General features: G+C 38.8%; 1 protein-coding gene across 1 annotated transcript; it reads right to left on the bottom strand.

Moving 5' to 3' along the window:
* Positions 1-185: 185 nt before the first annotated feature.
* On the bottom strand, positions 186-11491 carry arfgap3 (ADP-ribosylation factor GTPase activating protein 3). Its single transcript, XM_023283677.3, has 16 exons — positions 11326-11491; positions 10420-10538; positions 8467-8539; positions 8215-8346; positions 7924-8004; positions 7300-7390; positions 7157-7216; positions 7008-7054; positions 6743-6894; positions 6352-6486; positions 6115-6240; positions 5142-5294; positions 4763-4889; positions 4397-4484; positions 2833-2957; positions 186-2739 (listed from the first exon to the last, which is right to left on the bottom strand). The coding sequence occupies exons 1-16, from the start codon at positions 11392-11394 to the stop codon at positions 2722-2724; spliced, it is 1596 nt and encodes a 531-aa protein (XP_023139445.2). The 5' UTR covers positions 11395-11491; the 3' UTR covers positions 186-2721.
* Between the last annotated feature and the right edge of the window lie 121 nt (positions 11492-11612).

Below are 11612 nucleotides of genomic sequence, written 5' to 3'. Positions count from 1 at the left end.
AGATTAAATAAACAAACACACAATCCAAAGTAAGGATTTACTATTTTTCTCTGATTTATATAACTGAGAGTTGAATATCTTATGTCTTGGATTGTTGTTCGCACAATAAAATGTAAAATCTACTTAACTGGGAAATTTTCCACTATTATCTGACAGAAGTAAGAGGAGTAATTAAGACAGGAGAGTTCAGCCACAAACCATTTATTTGGCATGTTTTCCAAAATTCTTACCTACATTTTGAGTGTCAAAAATTGTCAAAATTTGATTATCAGTAGCTTCCTATAAATGGTAATTCAAAGCCCTAAACAGCATTGTTTGTAGCAGTTTGTAGCCTACTATACAGCTTTTATTAAACATCTTCTACTCAAGATGTGTATCCTACTAACTACAAGGGCCATGCAAATTACACAAGCCGTTATTCTTCTACGTAACATTCAACAATATTCCACAGCAGAAGACACGATCTTACAAACATCAACAAAACTGAACATGGACACGCAAACTTAGAGGCAACAATTACAGTACATCCAAGCAAAAGCTGCCACATGCAATTTCTAACAAATTATGTGCAAAAAGGTAACTAAAAGACTACACAATATTGCAACGTTCGGGTGTGCTAATTAAAGATCTTTGGGCTAAGGCATAAAGTGATGGGAGTAAACAAATATTTGGTCATTAGAGGATGTACAGCTCTTACTTTATGATCTTTTAGTGTTTTATATTTAGCACGTCAAATCAAACTCCTGAGAGATGTCAATGGTACAGAAATTGCTCAGTAATACTTCATCCTGTGTGACGTCCGGCCTTGAAAAACACTTGTCTCCTAACTGCGCAATCGTACACCAGATGTAGAATTGTTAATACCATGGCAAGCCTTACTGAAATGCTAAAGCATAAGCTGTGTGTTTTAATACCAACACCCGGAGCAGATATCAGCTGCTTCCCTATTGCTATCAAATCCAAAATCCCACTCTGGCGCCACCCATCGTACTGTTCCTGTTTCATCACCATCTCCTTTATTTCTAGGAAACACCTTGGCAGTATGAACTCTGAAGGTTTTAAAGGGACTGTTCACATTCACTTTTGAAGTGGAAATGAGACCTAAAAGCTACAAAAAAGGTCTCACCACATCTGGAAATCCTGGCGTTCAACAGTCCTTAGAGTGTGCCACTAGATCATATATCAAAGGCTACATTTTACAAATTCACTACAAACATCTACATACAGACTGCAAGAAAATGCAAACCAACACCTCATTAAAGGCACCCCTAAATGCAATAAATCTCTCTCTATATATAGCATCATTGACCATATTCTTCATAGTGTCTAATTATAAACAACTGGACTGAAGAAAAATAATAATTTAACAAATAGTGCAACTGACCTTCATCACGAAGGTTCATTCTGGCGCAGTTAAGTTGAATCACCAAGAGTTTCTTTTTCAAGGAATAATTTTAGAGATTTCTCCTATTTCTATTTTGCTGAGAGTTAGTTAAGAAGATGTGACATCCCTTGAATGTTTTAAGCTGATCTATCTCTCATCGGTGAGTAGTAATAGGCAATCTTGTAAATACAACGTTGTATTTTGTTTGGACTGAATGAAGAATATACAATCATATAATCGGTGAGCTTAAGAGACGGTGGCAGGCAGATTTTGCTAGCTTGGCAAGGTTTCTCTTTGATGAGAATAAGCCTTTACTAGTAAATTAAACCCCAATAAAACAAAAGTGGTCTTTGGAGGGCACCGAAAAATTCCTCTATGTAGGAAAACTCTGCTTTGGACAAAGCCAGGCTACGCATTTCTGGTCTTTATGCTAAGCTAACCAGCCATCCTGACTGACATGTGAAAGTTGTGTGGATCTTTTCATCTAATTCTCAGCAAGAGCACATTATTATTCCTTCTGTAAAACTTCCTATTTAGCTGCTTCCACGTGTCATCCTGGCTTTTTGTAACTGCATCTGCAAGGCCAACAAAAACTATTTTAAAAAGGTAGCTATTCACAGAATGAAGCTTATATGCTAAACAGGCCATCAATCATCAGTTTATATAACTGATAGTCAATTAAGAAATATGTATCTGGTCCCCCAAGGCCTCTTTATCAGCTTTTGGTCTTGTCTGTGGAAGAGCAAACATAAGTGCACTTTGGGGACAGAAAGGACACTTTTAAACCTGCATCAACGTGCACAAAAAAAAGCACAAAACAACACTATAGATTGCATGTGATGAGCGAGAGTGTGTTGTCCAGTTAAGTAATAACAACAGAATTGTCTCCCATTTAGGTTTTTATCGCCTCAATGGAATCAAAAGGTATCCCCTCCTTCCAAACACCACAAACCCTCTCTGCTACATACATTTTCCTAAATATTTAAACCCCCCCAAACCTCAAAGCAAATTAAGCAATATAATGTAAACTAAATATTCTTCATGACTGTACTATATACAGAAATCTCTCTTCAAGATGTCTGCAGGAGGAAATAATTCCACTGAAAATATTGTGCTTTGCTCCTTTTGATTTGACTCTAGCATCTGTTGAGTATATACATTATCTAAACTAGATGTAGATATATACAGAGTAATTTTGGGGTAAATTTTGCAGACTGGCTTATCACACTGATCTTTGTTTTTCTGTCTCTCCCAAGATGAGCTCCCATCACTCACTGGATGTGTTATTTAACTCTGAAACAGAGGACGACTACAGATCCAACAAGAGACACTGGGACTCAGGAACCGTAGTGATCCTAAAAAAAAACACACAGACACACATTGTAAGAACTAGTATTCAAGCAAGATGTAGATATACATGATATTGTTTCATACGATGTGTGACTGACCTGAATCGAGCTAACTACGCCGCTGGCCATGACCGACAGCTTTCCTGCGACTGAGCGAACTCCAAGTTTGAGCTGCGACATGTCAGGAGCGCTGGGCAGCACGTCGGTCAGACGGTAGGAACTCGCTGTGAGACAAGACAAAGAGTCGTACAGACAAGTAGATTATATGACAGAATTGTAAGTGTCACCATTTTCTATGCATTTAGGATTTCCTCTTAGTTACAAACAGAACACAGCAGTAGCCAAGACCATACTGTGCCAGTACTGAGTAGACAGTTTGCCCCCATCCTCAAGAAAAACACATTTAACTGAAAAAACACATTTAACTGAAACCTGTAATGCACAAACACTATTAATGCAAACTGATAATGTATGCCTTGCTAGTGGTTTTATTTCTTTTATAGACTGTAATCTTTCCTTTGAATGCTGAGTTTCTGTGTTATCTGGGGCATTAGAAACTTTTCTTGGACACCTACTAGGCTCTTCCCACCATAGACTCCATCATGCTGTAGCCTCCTTGTCTCCAACACAACAGCTGCTCCTCTCTTCTGCTCTGCCAAACTAATCAATGCTGATTTAAGTACAACTTTTGCTATCAGTGCACCAGCGTGGGAATGTCTCCACAAACACCAGATATATAGCAGATATACTGAGAAATACAGAGAGATTTATCTGGTGTTGATAGGTTAAATCAGCACTGTGTGAACTATTTTGGCAAAGACTTAAATGTAACAGATAGAAATACACAATTAAAGAGACAAAAATATAATGATGGTAATAATTTGGGAGTGTAATAAAACCATATTAATAAACTGTACTCAGGATAAATGCAAATAAGAAAAGGCTGTATGGGTTAGTTAGATCATGTGACTCATGAAATAGATGGTCAGTATGTGAAGTCTGAAAAAGAGCTTTTACAAGGATGTTCTGTGAGCTTTCTCTGCATTGTTGTGCTTTGATAGGCAACCTCAACATTTAGTTCACAAAATGTACCGAAAACAAAGATTGTACAGTGTTTGAATGTAAACAAAAGCATGCGAGGATGATCACCCACCTCATAACAGGAGGTCAGAATCAGGTGATAATTAAACTTTGGGGAGAATGATGACGCACGTTGGGCAGGGTGAAGAATTTTATTTACTTTTAATGTTTTCTTCAACATCTTCAGCTGACCTCGGGACCAGCTCGGTTTGTTGTAGGCGACTCTGTGAGGTGTGTGGATTCTAGATAACAAAACCTTGTTGCAATTTTCCTCCTCTCAAATGTGCTCTGATTATTCGGTGTTAAGAGTAATTCAGGGAGTGTAGTAGTCAGATTAAAAATTAACAACAGTAGTATCCTCAAAAGGTATTCATCACATTGAAGCAATCTTTTTTTTTGCTCCATTAACAGATTGCTTGTGACTTTATACACATGCAAGAAAGCTTCACAGAAAAAAATTTACAGTAACAATTGCAAAATGTTCTTGCATGAGATTCAACATTTATTTATCTTTCTCTATTATTAAAAATTAAAGTGTACATGACAGTTTTTTTTGCAAAGGGATGATGTAGATGTGTCTTACCGGGCTGCTTCTTTGGATCATCAAACAGGTCTGCTGAACTTATAGCAGCGCTCCCAGCAAATCTCTCCAGTCGTGTTTTTGCCTCATACTATAAAACAGAAATTTAGAAAATATAAATATACTTTGAAGTTTTGGCGAAAACACATCCTTCATCTACGTAAATTAATTTAAAGCTGAGAAATAAAACCACAAGCAGTGTACTTTTCAGTTTTGGTCATTTTTATGTGACCCAGGTTTTCCAGCATCACCACTATTACTGCATGAATATAAAAACCCATGATAATCATCTACAATAATCACATACTGTATATTTTAATCATGCACAAGATAATATAAGCAGTATAGGATACAGCTGTTATTGTGTACCTCAGAGTTGTCTTGTTTTCCAAAGTACATGTCAGACGAGATGGCTTTGACTTCATTTCCAAACTTTTTCCGAGCTTCTCCTGTGTCTGAGACGGGTACTGGTTCTGGTTTCCTCCTGGAAGTGGGCCTGAACACAGAAAATTGTTGCAAATAAAAACAGTGCATGGAGATTTTTCAGTCGCCCAAGTCAAGGTAATCTTGAGGAGTGTGGAATTACTGAACAACAGAAACCATAAGACAAAATGATCAAATCCTCTCGATATAACAGTGCGGATAAATTGCAACTCCAAGCTGCCTGGTGTTGAATGTTACAGTGCAAACAAGCAACACTCCTGAGCCGTGCAAAGCTCCTGAGAACTATAATGAACACATATCTTACCTGTCATCAAGTGAAGAGATGGTGGAGGACAAGTAGAAGTCCGGCTCTGGCTTCTTGCTCTCTTTCATCCAACCTCCTCCGTCAAGTCCTTCACTCCACCGCGAAGAGAAACTATCTGAAGTTTCTGTTTGATCCTCAAACCGAGACAGAACCCTAAAGAAAGAAGCAGTTTACAATAATGTTCTAACATTACTCTAATGCTAAAGGGCTTTTTGGGCAATAAAAGAATTCAGATACAGTATAGAAATGGGAAAGCATGGTATGAATGATGACATTAATTCAGAATTCACGTTGAAAATATTCTTAGGGGAAAAAATAAATAGAAAAATGACATATATACAGCACAATAGTTGAGATTCTTATCCATCGTACATCTCCGTCAGGGAGCTGTCTGACAAACTATCTTCAGTTTGTTTTGAATAAGTCTGGTTATGACAGAACCCTGATTATAACACCATTGCATTCAGACAGAAGACAATGACACGCTTAAATCCACAAAAAAAACTGTGGAAAGTTTTCCAAGGCTAAGAATGTTAAATACTTTTCAAGGTAAAAGCTGCTTGATTCGAGTTTTTCCTGTTTTTGTTTACGGCATTTTGTATGAAGTCAGCTGTTTAATAAAAACTACTCATGCCATTATTTTTGAATCTCCTCACTTGACTTCAAGAAAACTTCTGCAATACTACATTTAATACCTAACTTCACAATATTTTAAAATCAAACTGCACCAGTTGACTGTTTTGTAATATTTTTTTGAACAGGATAAAAACTTGCAGTAGAGATTATTTTATGTTAATTGTGGATGTGCATAGGTGTTAGTTACCAGTGAACATTAACAACAAAACAAAGAAATATGTAAGACATAAGAATTATTTATGCAACTGCAATATTAATATTAATATTAATACAATTAATATTAATTGTATTAGCAATATAAATTGAAAACACCACATTTTAACTTTCTTTATCTGACCTAGAGCTGAAGGACCCTTCATCCTCCTCTTCCTCAGTAAATCGTCGTCCTTTGTTGGTCTTTGCTCCAAGTGGACTTTCCTGCTGGATGATGTGCATGTCTGACATCACAGAGTGAGAAACTCCACTATAGAGACAAACAGAAAATGAAGCAAAATGAGAGCAAGACTCAGAGAAATGAAAACTATTTCTTAAATCAACTACAGGCTTTTATTAGTGTTGATTTTTGCCATCATACCTCCTGATGCCCAGACCCATGCCCAGCCTCTCAGCCTGCTCCCTCTTCTTCCCCTCTAATCCCTTCATCAATTTCTGCTCCTCACGTTTCCTCTGCTGCTCAAGATCTTTATAGGCCAGTCGCATGGAGGGAGTGCTGAGAGGAGAAGAAAAGCAGAACAGACAAAAAAAAAAATCCAGTAACAGGTGAGCCAAATGTAGCAGATGGGACATGTGCTGATTATGTTCAAAGCCTTTTTCTGCTGAGATAAAGAGTTTAGGGCTATAAACAGACTGAGAGCTGCACTACGATCTTCTTGTAAAGGATGCAAAGTGACTTCCTCTTTTGGAGATCAAGAGATTAATATATGAAAGATTAAGGTTGAACATTTAAGAACAGTAACTCCTCTCACATGGACTCCTCAGGTGGAATATTCTTCTTGGCAGCAGCAGAGTTCTCTTCTTTCTCTCTGAGTTTGTCAGCAGCCTGAGCTTTCTTCTCCAGCTCTGAGAAACTCCGGCTGCTCACCTTCTGGGCGCCCAGACCGCCCTTCTTAGAGGCCAACTACAAACAGACACAATTTAAGAATGCACAGTCCTGCATCCAGTCACAGATACACATTAATATACACAGTTTTTTTTTTTGTTTTTTTTTGTTAAATATTGCTTTCTACATACTGTTTTCTTGGCACCTGCTGGTTTCTTCTTGAGAAGAGAGGAGGGCTCTGGAAAAAGTGAAATACAGTAAAGTTACATCTCCCAAAGAATTAATTGAGATAGAACTCAATTAAGGCAGAGAATCCTAAACATGAAGAACACAAACGAACCTGGATTTGCTTTTGGAGACACGCTGAGCATTTCCACACTAGGTCCCTCCTCTAAATTACCTGAAAATTGAGTGTATGTAAATGTGGTAAGCCACAAAACTGCTTTAAGTGTTTACATGCTACAGTATTTATCAGTAACATACCATTTCGGTCTTCGTCTTTTTCCGTGGTCGAAGGATTCTCTGATGTGGACGAGCTGAGACTCATTTTGGCCATGTTCAAATTTTCAGGTGTCTGGTCATTGCACAGACACACAGTCATTTTATGAGTATTTATAACTTTACAACTCTTCCAGATCAGTCAGCAAGATATAACACGATCCTCTTACAGCTCTTCATGTGTAATAACACCATGTAAAGCTCTGGTCTTTTCTGCCAATAACATTCTTTTGACTGCAATAACAGAATTGTGGGTAGATTATCCTCTATGTCATATCTGTATATATGTAAATTCATCATGTCGTATGTATACATATCCATAAGTAAACTTAACATATCCATATGTAAGTTTCACGATGTTAATGTACTTATCCATATGTAAATTCATCATGCCTTGTATACTGTCCCTGTGAGATCTTTTTTATTATTATATATTATTTTTTAGTCCTGTTGTACTTTTTGTAATTCTTGTGCTTCTTTCTGCCTTATCTGATCCAGCTGCTGTAACGTGAATTTCCCCAGTGTCGGATCAAAAAAGTTTATCTTATCTTATCTTATAAAGGCAGTTATGTGGATAAAAATCACACCTAGGTGAGCACACTCCTGTACCTGTGAATGCAGACTGAAGAAATCCACCTGCTTGTCACCTGGTGATGTCGGAGAGAGAGGAGCCTGACTGTCAAGCCACAACTGTGGAGGAGAAGAGCAGTAAAACTAATTTAACAACCCATGCACTTGCAGATATATTTTAGGAGAGTTTGATAAGACGAGAGGTGTAACACAGGAAGCCAGAGCTTGTTTCGTTCTCTACTTCAGCATTTTTCTTTTGCTCTCTGGAGCAAGTTACAAGTGTTCTTTGTTCTGTTGTTTTTTTACAATAAACCATAATGTTTGCATTACCTCAGTGCCGTGGCGTTTGGTAGCTTGTGTGGCTAAAGTCTTTATCTTCTCTCTATACAGCTGGGCAGCCCGACTGTTGTACTTGGCATTGGCAGCACTGGCTGTGCACCCATGTTGGCTGAAAAATGTGATCTGCCAAAGAAAGGTCAAAAGAGACACAGAAATGCAAACAGGAATCATGAATTTAAATCATTTGAGTTCCACGCAGCGCTCTACTGACAGCGTGCTGATATTTTGTTCTCAGGTACTCACTGCGCTGGCGTTGCCTCCAACTTGCATACATCTTAGCTGGAACCACGACCAATTATAATCCAGCTCAGTGGACCTGTAGAACATAACAGCATTAGGGTTTAAAGAATATGTGATTGGACAAGGACAAACTGCCCCTCAGGTTACACAACCACATCCCCCAGCGTTTGACTACTGAATTTTCTATTCATATGAGGACATTTGTGTTTTCAGCAGCAAATAAATATCCTTAAGGTGAGACATTTTGATTTTTTGAAAGTGATAGACTAAGTGTGTTTTATTAACTATCAGGGGTCAGGTGACACTGGAAGTGAAATTATTAGGTATGCTGAGACTAAAGTCAGAGTTTTTAGGGTCACAAAGGTGGCTCTCTTTTAACCTGCCAGATCACCATGGTAACTTACAATGTTGAGCAAAGCACTTCCTGACTCTTATTTATGACCGACAGAGATTCTCAGCTGAGGAAATGTATTTGCAAACATGCTGAGCTGTACATTACTGAAGTCACTGAATGAAGCTGTGTAGTAACAATATCGGACACTGTATACATCGCGTTGTCATGGGAACCCAACATGTATCTAGTTGGTGATGCATAAATCACATAAATTCAAAAATTCAATTGATATCCTGCATTATGGGACAGTGTCAGACCTAAATATATTTCAATACAATAACAATAAGTTTAACAGCTCTAATGTGCAGCTGTCTGTTAGATATAAGCGGCTGCATGGATCGGTTAAATAAATATATTAATGAACGTGTACTGGTTTTCCACCAGCATTCCTGTCTTGCATCATTTCCAGTAGCAGCGCTTTCTACCATCGCAATGTTTGTTTTAATTGTTCGCCATTAAAACAACCTGCTGATTGAAGCAGCTGCACGGGATCATTTTGTTTTGTGCAGAAGAAGCATCACATGAAGCTTAAATGCACACTGGGGTTTTAGTTTTTGTCAAGGCGACTTACACAAAGAAAGCCCGGCTTTGTCAAACTTGCTTCGTAATACAGCCCTCTGGTCATTCCAGATGTTCCTGCCTGGGGCAACGTTTTACAGGTCCTACTGGTAGATCCAGAGGCGTTCTCAGGCCAGATGAGAAACGTAATCCATCCAGTGAGGTTTGCCCCGGGGTCTCCTAGGTATGCCCGATAAAAGCTTGAAAGGAAGGCGCCCAGGATGACAACCTGATCAGATGTCTAAGGAACCTCATGAAGGAGCAGCAAATTTACTCTCAAAGCTCCTTCCGGATATCTGAGTTCCTTACCCGATCTCCAAGACTCTCTAAAGAGGGGAATAGGGAGAATGAGGCCCCCTCCTGGAGAAGGACCACGAAGGAAGCTTAACAATGAGCGCCTGATAGCCAAGACTTCATTCACGGCCTGAAGAAGTGAAACGGAGCCATAACCCAGGAAGCCAAACACTTGCTGAGATGGAGAGCGAGTGCACTGCAATCTAGACAGGATGTAGGGGTGGGCACCTACATATGCTGACCTCTTGCATCACAGACTGACTCCAGAAACATAGAGCGTCACCTCTCTTGTGTCTTCATTACTGAATTATTGTAGTTCACGATACTGTTGTGTCCAACAATGAGCTATTGCTCATCTGCAGATGGGGAACACATTACTTCAGTGTGGATTTCTCTATTGGCTGCCATATTACTTGAAATTTTGAGTTATTATTTGTCAGACAACCCGCTGAGCACATTTGTACATATAGTGACTTAAAATCTGTGAAATTGGTATGAGTCTAATACAGAGCTTTGTGGGCTAATCTGTGTCACCAAAAAACACTTTTCATGTCTTTTTCATTTTGTTTCGCTTGCCTTACACTAACATCATGTGGTTTTTTTGATTGTTTGCTTTTTAAATTTTGTTGTTTTTGGGTTTCTTAGTATCCTAGCTGTTTCTGCTAAACGCCCTTTCTTGTAAAACATACAATAAACAAGTTGTGGCTTACCTGATGAAGGACAGGTGCACCCCCAGAGATCTATGAGTCCCAGAACAATCTATACAGAGAAATACTCCATAGGTGATGCTGGCCCAGCTGGGGTTTTTAGCTGCACAGTCAAAGCAAACCTAAGAGACAGACAGCAAAGAAGACATGCAAGAATAAACCATTTTTTCTCTCTCTCTCTCTCTCTCTCTTTATATATATATATATATATATATATATATATATATATATATATATACACACACATACATACACATAAGGTAATTGACATTTTAATACATGGTCTTCCAGCTGTCTCCTCTTTCCATACCACAAAACCAAAATCAATAGAATAGACGTGGAAGCCAACAGAGTGAATCGTGTTTGTCGGAGTAAAACAACAGCTGTGAGGGTTTGAAGTGCAACATAATGATCTGTGGCTGCACTGCTGCTGATTCAAACAGCTGTTGACTAAATGGTTTGAATTTCGCAATGAAATTAACTGAAACTAGCACAGCAGCAAGCTGTAAACACTTTTTTTTAATCACTGAGGCCGTCTGTACTGTTGTCTGACATTATTCTGAATGGACCAAAGGCCTTAAAACTAAGCCTAAACAAACACGGCTAATGTAAACTGTCAAACTGCAGCTAGCTAGGCTGTCAGCCTCATGGCTAACGTAACGTCTGCTTACAGTTTCTAAGTTTGTTGACAGTTTATTCTCCCAGAAATGTCACCAGGGCACTATTCACGAGTTTTATTACACATTTTACACGAGCCTGACTTATCTTCAACAAGACACGTATTAGAAAATGGTAAAAATGAAGCTGGTAAACTGAAGCCAGCCTTGTCGTTTCACAAAGTGCGACGTGTCAGATATTTAGTTCAGCTGACTTCCTTGTTAAAGGCAGTCCGCCGTTTATTAAACTCACCTTGTTCGTAGGAACTGAGCGGAGCCGCTTGAAAATAGCAGAAATGTCGTGCTTGCTGGGTTCTGCCATTGTTCTACCTGTTGGTAATAATACCTGGCCGGTGGTTAAAGGTGTAGCATCAAAAACGGCTCCGTGTTTTTCCTCAATAACTGACTGCGACACGTCAGTGGCAGAACATCATGGTCGGCCTCCGATTGGCTGAAAATGCCCCGTGGTTATGTTATTGTAGCAAAGGCTTCTGGGTAATAGAGTTTATGTCGATGTCTGCCGCTCCAACTAAGTGGGGG

The sequence above is a fragment of the Amphiprion ocellaris genome, chromosome 21 (assembly GCF_022539595.1).
Source record: "Amphiprion ocellaris isolate individual 3 ecotype Okinawa chromosome 21, ASM2253959v1, whole genome shotgun sequence".
NCBI lineage: Eukaryota > Metazoa > Chordata > Actinopteri > Pomacentridae > Amphiprion > Amphiprion ocellaris.
This window is presented reverse-complemented; position numbering and strand designations above follow the sequence as displayed.